Source organism: Geotrypetes seraphini, chromosome 6 (genome assembly GCF_902459505.1).
Source record: "Geotrypetes seraphini chromosome 6, aGeoSer1.1, whole genome shotgun sequence".
NCBI classification, from domain to species: Eukaryota; Metazoa; Chordata; class Amphibia; order Gymnophiona; family Dermophiidae; genus Geotrypetes; species Geotrypetes seraphini.
The window spans coordinates 180248420-180264275 of record NC_047089.1 but is presented as its reverse complement, the minus strand read 5'-3'; the positions used below and the strand labels follow the sequence as shown (position 1 = coordinate 180264275).

The 15856-nt window shown below is 42.2% G+C and overlaps 1 protein-coding gene across 10 annotated transcripts in view; it reads right to left on the bottom strand.

Annotated features, from left to right (window-relative positions):
- FER1L5 (fer-1 like family member 5) overlaps nt 1–15856 on the bottom strand; it is a 363329-nt gene that overhangs the window by 305536 nt on the left and 41937 nt on the right. For all 10 annotated transcript variants that reach the window (XR_004539782.1, XM_033947691.1, XM_033947688.1 and 7 more), the window contains 2 exons: nt 14322–14397; nt 3759–3826 (listed from right to left, as the gene is read on the bottom strand). Coding sequence is in view for 9 of the 10 variants with exons in the window: in XM_033947691.1 (XP_033803582.1) it covers nt 3759–3826; nt 14322–14397 (144 nt within the window). In the remaining variant the exon portion in view is untranslated. The remainder of the gene's footprint in view (nt 1–3758; nt 3827–14321; nt 14398–15856) is intronic.

Genomic DNA, 15856 nt, shown 5'->3' with positions numbered 1-15856 from the left:
TGCAGCACGATTAATTGTTGGTGCCACAAAGTTTAAGCATGTAACGTCAATTTTGTTTCAGTTGCATTGGTTGCCTGTTTCGGCTCAAATTGAATTTGAAGTACTTTGTTTGATCTACAAGCTGATCCACACACAACTACCAACAGTAGCTAATCATCTTTTCAATATGTATCTAGGAAGTTGCGCTCTGAGGAACAACATTGTTTGGAAGTGCCCTCATTGAGACAGGTGAGATTAGGGAGTTGTTGTCACTCTATGATAGCAGTTCAAGGCACATTGTTGTAAAATACTTTACCACTTGAAGTAAAGTAGGCATCCGCTTTTAAGTTTTAGGAAGCTGCTAAAAACTATTGTTTGTGTGATACTTTCCAAAATGATTTGTGTTTTATATGAAAATTTGGTGAGGAAACATATTTGATTTGTTTGTATTTTATGTATGGTACGTTAAATTTTTATTGTTTTTATTTTTCCTGTGTATATAACTATGTAACTCGCGCAGAACTAGAGGATGGAGCGAGTAAGACATTTTTAAATAAATAAATAAAATAGTTCCATTATTGTTATTATCCAGCATTCCCTCAGTTATTTAATATTCAAAAGGAGACTAAGGGCTCCTTTTACTAAGCTGCGCTAGCGGTTTTAGCGCGCTAGACGCTAACACCACCATTGAGCTGGCGTTAGTTCTAGACACGTAGCACAGGGTTAGTGCACGCTAATATTCTGCATGCGCTAAAAACGTTACCGCTTAGTAAAAGGAGCCCTGAGTTTTCTAGCAGTCTACAATACTGCATGCAAATGTAGTACAACGAGGTCATTAATATTAAAATGATCACTCGGAGCGATTCTTTATAATTGCCGAGAGGTTCTCTAACCTCCTTGTGCCACATTTGCAGCCAAAATTTACCGAAAGGTTTGAGCTATTGTTGCCTTACTTTCTGATCAGTGCCTGAGCCAGATTTAGCACGAGAAACACAAAGGCGTAGGAGAGAATTTTTGCTATTAAAACCAGGTGTCTTAACGTTAGGGGCAACCTTTTACTTCCGTCATCCATGCAAATGTATAATACATTAAAATATACAGAAATTTTTCTTCTTTGAGCCTTTCCAACTGACAACATTCTTATTGCTATCTAGACTGGAGAAGGAATAATGCTGAATGAAAGATGTCTTTTGTCTCAGTTAGCTAATCATATTTTCTTATAGATTTGTTTTTCTTTATCTCGCTAAAATTTACATTTTGGATCTCATTTGAGGACTTGGGCTAGATTTAAGCTAAATATGTTTTCTTGTAAGAATTGATATATATTCTTTTTGTTTTTCATGCCTTAAATTTGCTTTCTGTACAAGTTAATCTTGAATATGTAATTTGAAAACTTATAAATAAAAGAAAAAAAAACCCAAATTGAACATCGGCAGGAGAGATGCCCACTCCCGTCTGCTGGCAAACAACGCCCCCCTGACTCTCCCCCCCCCCGGCAGTGGGAGAGATGATCACTCCATCCCAACCCCAATCAATGCCCCCCCAACACTCCCCCCAGCTGCAGGAGAGATGCCCACTCCCTCCCACCACTAAGCAATGCACCTGACACTCCCCCCATGCCTCAGACGACCCCCCCACCCACTCCCCTTACTTATGATGGCTGGCTGGAGGGATGCCTGATTGGTCCAGGTTGTTTAAGGCCCCTCCTATGGGCAATCTGACTTGGTGCCGGTTACAGAATTGCGGTTTTAGGGAGTCCCTGCTGCTCAGCTGATGGGGAGGGGGGAACTCCCCTGCTGCAATCGGCTGCTGTGGTCTAGTGGCAAAGATAGGCAGCTGAAATGTGGCCAGTATTTCCCAGGCCTACATTTCAGCCACCTATCTTGAGGTGATTCGTGGCTGGGTAGCCGCTTTAGCCCACCTAACACCAAGACCGCCTACTTTGGTGTTCTATGACTAAAGTGGCTATCTAGGCACGATTCCAGCGGCCATTTCAGCCGCCTTTATTTAGGCATCAGTAGGTGCTTCAATACTGCCGTTTCTGACTGCATTTTTCAATTACTTAGGCTTCGGCAGGGCACCCACCAAGGCCTAAATTTAGGCGCTGGTTATAGAATTTCCCCCCAAATGCATGAGTGTTTGGAATGACATTGGTAGATGACTATGCCAAAGTGTACGTGTTTAGCTATTAGCGAAGTATGTTAAATATCTGTTATTTTCCACAATTAAGTGCAGATATTGAAGGTTCATTTAATAAAATACTGCTACTAGAGTTTTTGCATAAAATGTCTTTTTTTTTTTTTATCAATGTATCATTGCTGAGTATGAAAACATAAAAGTTATAGCTATACAGTAATACCAAGAAATTTACTCCATTAAGCAAAAATAGCAAATTTTAAGAAAAATTGAATTTTATATAATCAGTAGCTTTGAGCAACCCCAAGATGGGCTTTAAAACATGTTTAAAAATTATTTTCTGATCAAGCACAATCAGATCAGCACTAGAGAGTTGCGTGGGGACAGAAATCCCACCCGTCCCAGTGAGAATCCTACCCGTCCCCGCAAAGAATTCCACCCGTCCCCACCTATCCCCACCAAACTTAAAAAAAAAAAAAGAAGAAAGATTTATATGTTTAACTTTGAAGCTAACCACATTAAAATCATTCTAGATATTGACCCTTTGGATTCAAGGCCTAGAACTCCTAAGGATAACCTCTGGATAATTTTTAAAATTGAAGACTTGGGCTATAGAAATAACTCCTCTAGGTATTATTTAGATCATTCCTACACCCAAACTCTCTACTTGATTTTGCATTGGACACTGTCAGTTAAGTTCACCAATACTGAAATGTTTTTTTCAGAAGAGCTTGCCTTTTGTTTTCTAACACATAGAAGGCTTTTCTGCAAATGACTGATTGTAAATAGTGCTCAAAAATCAGGTAAGCTCATCTTCCAACCTTCTTGGAATTCTTTGAACCAGAGGCTTGAATCCCTTGGAAATAGCTCCATCTAAGTCTCAAGTTTTATTTTGATTTGATGAGTCGCTTATTCAAAATTTACTAAGCGAGTTACAGTAAAACAAAAATAACATATCTTTCGACATACTAATTAAAATTTAAGTATAATGGATTAGACCGACAGACTTACAGACACAATGGATACACAAGGAAAAAGGGAGTGAAAGTTACAAAATTGGTGCTTTAGAGAAGCAGAAAGAAAACCATGTAAGGAAAGAACACGAGGAAGGGCAGATGTCTCTCTGAAGGATAACTACTTCACTGTTTAAATTTTAATTTAAAAATTAAAAGCATCTAATTGTTTTTAAAATGACTGAGGTCCTTTTCCTCTCTTATATATTGAGGTAAAGTATTCCAGAGTTGGGGGTCATTATCAAAAACATATCATGACGTCTGGTTCCGATAACTTTCAAAGAAGGGACAATTAAGAGCTTTTGTGTTGTAGATCGAAGAGAGCGTGATGAATTATAAGCATTCTATTAATGAATTGTGGTTCGTTGGTGGACAGAGTTTTAAATACTAAGAGTAATATTAATTGGAAGCCAGTGCAAGTTCATTAAATAAGGAGTAACGTGATCATATTTCTTACCATTATGCATGAGCTTAACAGCTGTATTTTGAATTATTTGAAGACACTTCTTTTCTTTTTGAGTGGTATTTATTAATAGTAAGTTACAGTAATCGAGTTTAGCAATAATAAGTGAATGTATTAGAATGTTTAACACGCAATATCTATAAAATGGTTAGACACATTCTACTTACCTGAAATTGTTGGGGTTTGTTCTTAACATTTTCTTTATTAGATGCTTTTTGACTATCTCTGATCTTTTCTGGAAGCAGAATTGAAGGAAATTTTGGAGATTAAAGAAAGGACAATAATGGTGGGTGAAGAGCACATTTATAAGAAGTACAGCAACCTCATGATTCTAAGAACCCCATAACTATAGAAATAACCAATCCAGAGGCAGTGGTCACTACCTTTCAAAGGAGAATGAGGCACATGACCTTTTCAATTAATGATTGCTATAAAAACATTGTTGTACAGGACAGGAAATGTTTGTACGAACAATGTTACCTCAAAAGACTAATACATTATCTTGCAAGATTATGGCAAATAGTCAATGTTAGATGAATAACAATTAAAAACTTATTATCAATAACTCCAGATCTTAAGTTCACGCCAAAGAGATTCTAGAAGTTTACTCTGTTTCAGAAAGTCTCTTTTTCTATCTTAGCCCTGAGTACAGTAAAGTATCTCCCCTTGTTTTCCCTCTATCTTAATTTTGCAGAATGGGAGTATATCTCTCTTTGTCCTGGCTCTAGTGCATGGGTCTGTGTCTCTGTATCCTGGCACTAAGTTCACACAGTACCTGGTATTAGATTTGGATTCAGATCATATCTTTCTCAGTAATGGCTCAAGGCAAGTTACATAAAATACAGTAGGTATTTCTCATATCCCTGGAGGACTTATAATTTTTAAGTTTTGTATCTGAGACAATGGAGGGTTAAGTAACTTGTCCAAGATCTCAAGCAACATCAGTTGGATTTGAGCCCTGGCTTCTCTAGCTCTCAGCTGACTGTTCTAACCATCCCCCTCTTTTACGAATGCATAGCGCGGGTTTTAGCACTGTTAGTGGCAGTAACTGCTCTGACATTCATAAAATTCCTATGAGCGCTGGAGCAGTTACTGCCGCTGCCAGCGCTAACACCCATGCTATGCGTTTGTTAAAGAGGGGGCATGTTTGGTAATCAGCAAACTAAAGGCTAGTGGAGCTGAAGTCTGGTGGCCCTTTGGCAACCTACCAAAAACATTGCTAGGTAAATTATTTTATGGTTGTAGTGCAGTATGACATATTGCAATAATAGGGGATATCAGAATGGAGGGGGAGGGGGTGTTAAAACTTTTTCACAACACTGTATTCCTATTAAAGTTACTTTTTAATATTTATTTAAGACACTTGTAGCCCGTATATCTAAGCAAAAAACAATACATACATAATTAAAACAAAACATTATATACATAATCAAACAAAACATAGCAGATTATTAAAATAATAATAACTTTATTCTTATATACCACCACACCACATAGTTCTAGGCAGTTTACATCAAAAAGGACTGTACAATCGGTGAAAAAATACAATTAACATAAGAATACATTCAGGAAAGGTCAAAGTTATACCATACATTAATATTTTAGTTTACAAATTTGCCAAACAAATCAGTTTTCAGCAACTTCCTAAAAGACGAATAAGAATAGCCATGTGGACGGGATGGGACTTAATATACCACTTTCTCTGTATGGTTACAATCAAAGCAGTTTATATATTTTAAATATGTAGGTACTTATTTTGAACCTGGGGCAATGAAGTGTTAAGTGACTTGCCCAGTGCTACAAAGGGAATTGAACTCTGAGGCAGCTGCTTTAACTCCTAGGCCTTCTCCATGTGGTGCCGATTCATCTAAGCAACACTGGTCTTGTGCTTTACCTTCTTTAACCACACTGAATTTGGTTTTCCGGCATCAGGCCTGTGCTGCTTCTCATTTCTTATCAAGAAGGCTCATGCCAGAGCTGCTCTATTTAGTGAGTCATCCTGTGGTTTTATGAAATTTGTTGAGCAGGCTCCCGAGAGATGCCAGGAACCCTCCTATCCTCTAGCACCTCATGGTGTTTCCCATTTTGCATCCATGGGAAATATCTTTAGAAAGTGGGTTCAGTGTGACTTTAGAAAGTCAACATCATACATTTCTATTGAACCTCAGAGAGATTTAATCCTTTTTTTCTGGCATGAAAGCAATCCAAATATATAATCAGCAGTAGATTAGTAGTAATTGGTAGTCTTTCACAGTTATTTACATGAAAATAATGGTTAGCAAAAAATAAATAAATAGCCTAAGAAAATACATATTATTGGGCTAATATAAGGCAGCGTTTCTTAAACCTGTTCTGGGGGACCCCCCCACCAGTCAGGCTTTCAAGTCATCCCCATGAGCAAGATTTGCCTATAAAGTATGCAGCAGGCATGCAAATTTCTCTCATGCATATTCATTAGGGATATCCTGAAAACATGACTGGCTGGGGGGTCTCCTAGGACAGTTCAAGAATTACTGACATAATGCATTTCTTAAGTACCTGCTGTACACTGCTTGGGTGAATCCAGTGGCATAGTAAGGGTGGGTGGACCGCTCCGAGCACCATCTTGTTGAGGGAGTAGGCCCCCATCCTCCTCTCTGCCCCCTCACTACTACCAGATCGACAAACTTAAAAGTGACAAATCCCCTGGATCGGATGGAATTCACCCGAGAGTCTTAAAGGAATTGAAGGTTGAAATCGGAGAGTTATTGCAAAAACTCACCAATCTGACAATCAGAACTGGACAGATACCAGATGACTGAAAGATAGCGAACGTCACGCCAATTTTCAAAAAAGGATCGAGAGGAGAACCGGGCAACTACAGACCTGTGAGCCTTACGTCTGTCCCTGGAAAGATGGTTGAAGCACTGATCAAGGATAGCATAGTCCGGCACTTAGATACACACGACTTGCATACCCAGTCAACATGGGTTCAGGAAAGGGAAATCATGTTTAACGAATTTATTTCAAATTTTTGAGACCGTGAACAAGCAAATTGATAGTGGAATGCCGGTGGACATAATATATTTGGACTTCCAGAAAGCATTCGACAAAGTTCCACATGAAAGACTTCTCAGGAAACTACAAAGCCATGGAATAGAGGGATATACAAAGGTGGATAGGCAAATGGCTGGAAAGCAGAGAGTGGGCATAAATGGGAAGTTCTCAGACTGGGAGAAAGTGACTAGTGGTGTGCCCCAGGGCTCGGTACTTGGGCCGATCCTATTTAATATTTATATCAATGACCTGGAAGACGGAATATCCAGTGAGATCATTAAGTTTGCAGACGACACAAAGCTATGCCAGGCAATCAGATCGCAGGAGGATAGCGAGGAACTCCAGAGCGACTTGTATCAGTTAGAGAAATGGGCAGAGCAATGGCAGATGAAGTTCAACGTGGAGAAATGCAAAGTAATGCATTTAGGTAGTAAGAATAAGGAACACGAGTATAGAATGTTAGGCGCAACTCTGGGTAAGAGCGAACAAGAAAAGGACCTGGGTGTACTGATAGATAGGACCCTGAAGCCATCGGCACAATGCGCGGCAGCGGCAAAGAAAGCAAACAGAATGTTAGGCATGATAAAGAAAGGAATCACGAGTAGATCGAAGAAAGTCATAATGCCGCTTTATAGAGCAATGGTCAGACCACACTTGGAATACTGTGTCCAACATTGGTCTCCCAACCTAAAGAAGGATATAAAACTGCTGGAGAGGGTGCAGAGACGAGCAACGAAGCTAATAAGAGGTATGGAGAACTTGGAATATGAGGAACGACTCAAGAAACTGGGACTGTTCTCCCTTGAGAAGAGGAGGCTGCGAGGGGACATGATCGAGACGTTCAAAATACTGAAAGACATCGATAAAATAGAGCAGGAAAATAAATTATTTACATTGTCCAACGTGACACGGACAAGAGGACATGGTTTGAAGCTAAGGGGGGACAAGTCCAGGACAAATGTCAGGAAGTTCTGCTTCACGCAGCGAGTGGTGGACGCCTGGAATGCTCTTCCAAAGGAGGTTATTAAGGAATCCACTGTGCTAGGATTCAAAGGCAAATTAGATGCACATCTCCTTACGAGAGGCATAGAGGGATATGGGTGACTAAAACTACATCAGGTGTATACCTGACTGGGCCTCCGCGTGTGCGGATCGCCAGACTCGATGGACCATGGGTCTGATCCGGAGATGGCAGTTCTTATGTGCATGCCGCTTCCCTTCCCCCCATACCTCTGCAACATTTCTGACTCCCAAGCTGCTGTCGCGCCACCATCGGCTCTCCCTCTGATGTCACTTCCTGGACCTGCACCTAGGAAGTGATGTCGGAGGAAAAGCTGGCATGACATGGGGTGGCTGCTTGCGCCAGAAATGCTATAGAGGTCGGGGGAAGAGAAGCGGCACATGTGCGGCAGGAGGTGTGGGGAAGGAGCATGTGGAGGTGGGTGGGGGAGGGACGCCACCACCCCGGGCACCTCTCACCCTCGCTACGCCACTGGGTGAATATCTTCATAAAGGTGATTAAGAAGTCCCACTAAATAAATAGCTTTCAGGAGCTGACATTCCTTTCCTCAGATTAGAACAGAATCTAGCTGCTTTTTAGAGCAAGGGATCAGTAATCTGTGATTGATACTGAGGACAACCCAGAGCCTCCCAGAGGAACGAGGCCCGATGTGACATGAAGCCTTTTTAGTCCACCATTAGTCACTCTTCTAAATAAGGACTGTCAAAAACTGGCCCCTTGATCGCCCTCAGTATGTAAATATAGAGTTAATATTAATTCTCTTGGCTTTCCTTTTATTAATATAATGGGATGCAGCACAGCAGTGCTTAATAAGGGGATAACTTATCTCTTTCTCCAAAGCCACAAACTTTAAGAATGTACAATTTGTTAATGTGCATCTTTACCAAGAAAAGTTGTTTCACAGTTCCCCAAATGGCCTTATGTATGAAAAGGAGGTTCATTACCTATGAACATAAGAATAGCCTTACTGAATCAGACCAATGGTCCATCTAGCCCAGTAGCCCCATCTTCATGGAGACCAATCCAAGTCACAAGTACTTGGCAAAAACCCAAATAGTAGCAGCCATCGATCCAGGGCAAGCAGTACATCTCCCATGCCTGTCTCAACAGCAGTTTATAAACTTTTTCTCCAGGAACTTGTCTAAACCTTTTTTAAAACCAGCTACATTAACCACTCTTACCATATCCAAGTTTATTTGATATACCAACCATCAACAAGTATCTGGTCGGTTTACAATACTAAAATTAAGGTACAATTTTAAGAGAAAAGGGGTCATTTTATACATATAACATAAGTGACAGACAAATTTGGTACGTGAGATTGGGGCAATGAAAAATACATCAAAGTAAAATTAAAATTTAAGAGGAAGGTAAAAAGGGGAGTTACAGTTAAGAAGTCTGCTTGCGAGGTTGTCCGCTACAGGGCTCTGTGGATAACGTCACCCACATGTTGAGAATATCTGCCTGCTGTCCTTGGATAACAACTGTTAAGGTAAATAACTGTGCTTTCTATCAGTTTTACCCTGCCAAATAAATTTAGTGAGAATTCCATTCAATTTTTTTATAAAAGGACCCTTGAAAATAAACTGGCAACATACTCATTTGGTAGCAAACAACAGGCAAAATCATCATTTTAACAGTTTGGATTAGAGGTCTGCACGGGAACGGGGATCGCGGGGATCCCGCGGGTCCCGCGGGGATCCCGCGGGTTCCCCCCCTGGCCCACGGGACTCCCACGGGGACGCCCCCTGGCCCACGGGACTCCCACGGGGATGCCCCCCTGACCCACGGGACTCCCACGGGGACGCCCCCTTGCCCACGGGACTCCCACGGGGATGAAAACAACCTACCTAAATTCTGGCGATGCAGCTTCCAGTCTGGCGTCGCGTCGGGAAATAGCCATGCTGAGCAGTGAGCTCAGCACGTACACAGATGAAAGCCTTGCTTGCTGATTGGTCCGGCGGCCCCGCCCCACCGTGCCGCCGGACCAATCAGCAAGCAAGGCTTTCATCTGTGTACGTGCTGAGCTCACTGCTCAGCATGGCTATTTCCCGACGCGGGCATTAGGCTGTTTTTTGTCATTTCGGGTGGGGGATGGCAGCGGCAGCAGCAGCCTGAAAAAGAAATCATCCTGGCCGGGTTCGGTGTCATGCTCCGGAGCTTCTACAGCCTTCCTATCTCCCTCTCCCTTCGGCAACTCAGCAGCAACGATCGACACAAGCTTCTGGCGTCGGGGCCTACCCTCTGCGAGTCCCGCTTGTTTCAACTTCCTTTTTCCACAAAGGTGGGACTCGTAGAGGGAAGGCCTCGATGTCGGCAGCTTGTCTTGATCACCGCTGCTGACGAGTTGCTTAAGAGAGCCGCGGAGCAGGGGGGTGTTGCCAGGTGCAGGTAGAAGGGAGAGGGCCAGATGCAGGACTTGTGGGTGAGGGAGCAGAAGAGAGAGAGGGGAGGGAAACAAAAGGAAATAATTCATACTGGGCTGGGCCGGAGTGGAGGGAGGGTGGAAAGATTCTGGCTACAGGGTGCATTAACAAAGGAAGAGGGAGGGAAAGCTGAAAATGGAGATAGTGACACAAAGGGTAAGCAGGACCTACTGAATAAGGATAGAGATACAGAGGGGACATGAAGAGGAGATGAAATAGAGACATATAAGTAATGCTGAAAAAGTGTGTGGGGGGGGGAGATAAAGACATTGAAAGGGCAAATGGTGAACATGGGGTAAAGACAAGGACAGAGACAAATGAAGATGGATGGAATGAGGAGAAATGCCTTGTTGGCCCGGAACTTCCTCTCCTACGTCAGAATTGACGTCAGAGAGCGGAATGCTGGTCAGCGCAACGCTTCTGCAGGGAAAGCTTGGGACAGCGGTGGCTTGGGGGCTATTCCCCGATGGCGGTGGCAGCAAACCGAGTGGCTTGGGGGAGGGCACGGAGAAAGAAAGAAAGGGGGCAGACAGGGAGACAGAAAGAAGGGGGAACAGGGAGACAGAAAGAAAAAGTTGGGGGAGAGAATGAGGTCTGGAGGAGAGGAAACATACAGGAGGCTGAAAGAAAGGAAGAAAGATTGGATGCACAGTCAGAAGAAGAAAGTGCAACCAGAGACTCATGAAATCACCAAACAGCAAAGGTAGGAAAAATGATTTTATTTTCAATTTAGTGATCAAAATGTGTCTGTTTTGAGAATTTATATCTGCTGTCTATATTTTGCACTATGGCTCCCTTTTACTAAACCGCAATATTGTTTTTTAGCGCAGGGAGCCTATGAGCATTGAGAGCAGCGCGAGGCATTCAGCGTAACTCCCTGTGCTAAAACCTACTATTGTGGTTTAGTAAAAAGGGAGGGGGTGTATTTGTCTATTTTTGTATTTTGTTACCGAGGTGACATTGCATAGAGTCATCTGCCTTGGGAAATGTATATGGCAGATATCTTTGTTTTGTGTTCAAAAGAAAAGGAAATGCATTTCTGGTTTTATTTCTACAGTGTTGAAGTACTTGTTGGCCCTTGCTGTGACTGGTGGGGATCCCCAAGCACCGCCAGCAGAGGACCTCCTCTAGAGATGGTCAGAACTCCCCTCCACCAAGCGCAGCAGTCGCTGGCAGCATCCATGAGCCACTGAGGTGCCAGCATCTGTGACTCAGGGACGCTACTGCTGCCTGCCAAGCTTGGCAAAAGGGACCCCAGGCCAACTGCAAAGGAAGTCCTCAGCTGACAGTTTGTGGGTTCTCATCAGCTGAGTATTTATATTTTATATTTACATTAGAGGTTCTGGTAGAAACCCATTTACAAAGTATGTATTCTTCCCAATTAATATTTCCAAATTAATAGTCTCTTTGCTTATTTGTAAATGGGTCTCTACCAGAGCCTTTAATTCAGTAGCATAATTAAATAAAATAACTATTTCTGAAGTTTATAGGGAAGGATGATGACGGAGGGGATTCCTCGCGGGGACGGGTGGGGACGGAGGGGATTCCTCGCGGGGACGGGTGGGGACGGAGGGGATTCCTCGCGGGGACGGGTGGGGACGGAGGGATTCCTCACGGGGACGGGTGGGGACGGAGGGATTCCTCACGGGGACGGGTGGGGATGGGTGGGATTTTGGCGGGGACGGGTGGGGACGGGTGGGATTTCTGTCCCCGCGCAACTCTCTAGTTTGGATTCTCCCCCACCAAGAAAGATGTAATGGGTTCCAATGCTCACACATTTCTTTGACTTTCAATAATAAAGATTTTTCATTTATTGTCATTGTATCATCCAAAGTTTTTTGAATCATGATACCTAAGTATTTTATACCCTCTTCCTTCCAATGGAACGGGAATGGATCAAATAATTATTTTATGCAATGCACATTTAATGGAAGAACCTCAGATTTGCTTCAATTTAATTTGTACCCAGAAAATTTACCAAATCTATCAATCAATTCCAGTAAATGTGGAATGGTAAATTCAGGATTCTTCAAATGAAGCAAGATATCATCTGCATAAGCAGAGATCTTATATTCCTGACCTGCACAAGGAATCCCCTGTATCTCCTTTGCCTGCTGTATAGCCAACAACAAGGGTTCCAGAACAATATCAAAAAGCAAAGGAGATAAGAGACATCCTTGTCTAACTCCTCTCCCTAGACAAAAACGTTCAGAAAATGTATTATTAATATATAGCCTAGCAAAAGAGGAACTATACAAGGTTTGAATCATTTGAATAAATCCAGATCATATACCAAACCAATCCATTGCTTGATACATGAAAGTCCATTCTACACGATCAAAGGCTTTCTCTGCATCCAAAGAGACAGGGGGTGGGGAGGGGTCGGGGATCATTGGGGTAGTGTGTGGGGGTCTGTTTTATGTGTTTGCAATGCTTATCTGGTGAGTGTAGGTGGTTTTTTGTGACTTAGACCTTGTTTTACATGGTCTAAGTTAGTGTTCTTCAACCTTTTTACACCTATGGACCGGCAGAAATAAAATAAGTGTTTCGTGGACCGGCAAACTACTAAGACTGAAATTTTTTTTAAAAAACCATTGCTGCCCCGTTCTCGCGAGCTCGGTCCCACAAAACATCTGATCCCATCCGCACAAGCCTCAAATAGTTATTATTTTATATTGAACATATTTTATTAAAGTATAAAAAGAAACAATATTCTATACAATTGTCATTTTATAAATACAAATAATACAGGGCAAAGATCAACAAAACCCCTGTCTCTCCTCCCCTTCACATATATCCCCTCTACTATCAAGAAAACTGAATAAGCCAAATTATTACAGAATGCTACATAAATATCATGTAACAGAATACCACAGTCACACATGGCAGGAATGGTGTTAGGGGAGTGCAACTAGGGCAAGTGCCCCCTGGTCAGAGAGAGCCCTAAGCCAGCTGGAAGCTAAAGAAGCACTGCCTGGGCTTTGCACTCCCAAGCTATGTCTAACATCAGCTCTAGCAAGATACATTTTCAAATCTGATATATTCTAATCACAAGATAGAAATAAAATTATTTTTTTCTACCTTTTGTCGTCTCTGTTTTCTGCTTTCATTGTCTTTTCACTCTCTTCCATCCAGCGTCTGCCCTCTGTCTCTTCAGTCCAGCATCTGCCCCTTCCATCCACTGTCTGTCTTTCCCTGCCATCTCTCCTCCTGTCACCCCCCGATTTGGTCTGGCATCCATCATCTTCCTTCTGTTCCCCTCATGGTCTGGCATCTCTCTCCTTCCCTCCCCCCTGTGGTTTTTAGCATCTCTCTCTTTTCATTTCCTCCACTTAGATCTGATATCGTTCTCTCCTCTCTCTTCTCTTCCCTTTCCTTTTCTTCCCTTCTCTAGTCGTCCTTCTCTATTTTCTGCCTCCATCTCAATTAAATTATTTCTTACTATTTAGTCCTGTTTCCCTCTTTTCACTGTGTCTACCCACAGCTTGTCATCCCTTTCCCTCACCCCTCCATTATCTTACTAGCTCTATTTTCTTCCCCCTTTATTTATCTCCTCCTTCCATCCAGTATGTGTTCTTTCCTCACTTCCATTCAGCAACTGTTCTCCCCTCTCAACTGACATCCATCTGCCTTCTGCTCTCTCTCCCTTCTTCTCACTCCCATCATCTGTCCCCTTCTCTCTCTCTTCTCCTCACTTCCATCATCTGCCCCCTTTCCCCTCACCTTTGCGGGTCACTTTCTTTCCCCTGAGGGTGGCTCATGTCAGAGGGGAAGCTTTGGCTGAGCAGAACCGCTTGCAAGGAACAGTGGAACTTACTTGACGTCGATGCCGGGGCCCGTCGCCGTTTGAAGAAAGAAAAAAAAAAAAAAAGTGGAAAAAAGGGACCTGCAAAGATGAGAGGAAGAGAGACCCAAGAGTCTTTAGGCTAGCGGCAGCTCTGTGTGCTTTTAACTTCGGCACAGAGCTGCCCCTAAGCATTAGTTTAGCCATGGTTTCATGAGGTAGCCTCGAGGCCTTTGGTGTCTGGGCACTGGGACCACATATTTCTATGTCCTGGTTCTAGGGGTGTGTTTGGGATTGAGAATGGACTGAGTAGGCTTGGAAGCGGTAACCAGAAAGCGGTTAATTTTTTAAAAATGGCTGGGCTAAGCATGTGGGAAAGATCCATATAAGAGCATGCTAAGCCCGTTTCCTAGTACAGCATAGTAAAAAAGTTCCTTAATGTCTAGGATCTAGAGGTACTTACCTTTCACATTATCCATTTTAACTTCACCTGTTGCTGATGTAGGAAGAATATAGAAGGCTGTTAGAGTAATGGTGCACTGAAATTTAAAGAAAGAAACAATAGATTAGCTCTCACACACTTTACAGGATTACTATTAGAATAGTTTGAAAAATCAGTGCTGGAATAGATTATATTGCACTGATCAGAAGCAATGAAAAAAATCCAGGGCTTTTTCTCCTTGGCAAACCATACTTAATACAAAACCAGGCACAATTCCAGTATTCTAAATGAATGATCTTACAATGGAGGTCACGTTACTAGCAGATGGGGGTCTCCTCTCTCCAGATCTCTACTGTAGCTTAGGTCAGTAATGACAATCAGCAAAGAATACCACTCCTTCCTGTTACACTGGAAACCCATGCAGAATAATGGAGTCTGAGAACACACACTAACATACAATGCCTTGTGTTGAGCTGCTACTGGTGCTATGACTACTGCTGTTGTTGCTGCTTTCACGCTTTGGATAAGTGCATAGAGGAACGTGGAGAGCTGATATTTTACTTTTATCATCATCAAAGGTCATATGAATTTTTAAGAGTTAAAATGGGGTCATACTGGATAAATGTTTGGGAAATACTGTTCTGATCCTTGTTGACCCACGCATAGACCAAGAAATGTTTTTTCCTTGCCTGTCACTAGCATAGATTGATACAGTCCTCGCCCTGCAAGAGACTAGCACAGACACAAATGGGGTTTTCTCTTTGCTTAACACTAGCTCAGGTTGAGAGAGCTCCGACTCCCTTTCCTCACCCTTGAATTCTTGCCTATGAAAGAAAACCTGGAAATCTTTTTGGTCTAATATATATTCAGTCAAAGACTCAATTATCAAGCGTAAGCATACTTAAGTGTTTAGATCACACCTTTTCCCAAAGCAAATTACATTCAGATACAGTAGATATTTTCTCTGTCCCTAGTGGGCTCACAATCTAAGTTCAGATCAAACAGTAGGAGAACATAGGGCATCCCTGATGGGGAGATTGTAGTCCATCTGCATAATCCTTCCAGGAGGGACAATAGAAAGAACATGCTAGACATTCATAAAACCATGATGCGATGTAAAACAAGTTAATAGGGATAGTTTCTAGGGAGCTAACTATTTATTTCTATAATCCTATGGGATTTAAGCAGTAATTTTGACCCCTTATGCTAAGGAACCCTCCATGAAATTAACTGGTAACAGGTTTAAGAAAGTATTTTTTTCAATCAATATACAATGAAACTGTGGAATTTGTTGCCAGAGAACGTGATCAAGTCCAGCAGTGCAACTAGGTTTACAAAAAATTTGAACAAGTTGCTGAAAGATAGGCCCATTAACACGTATTAACTGGGTAAACTTAGGATCACAACAGGAAATTGATCTTCTCATTTGAAAAAGCTGAGTACTTCCGATAGATCCAGATTCTCCAAAGCCAGAGATCAGAGGTAGGGTTTGATGGACCTTTGGTATGTCCCAGTATGGTATTTCTGATATTCATACCTCAGACCTCTAAATATCT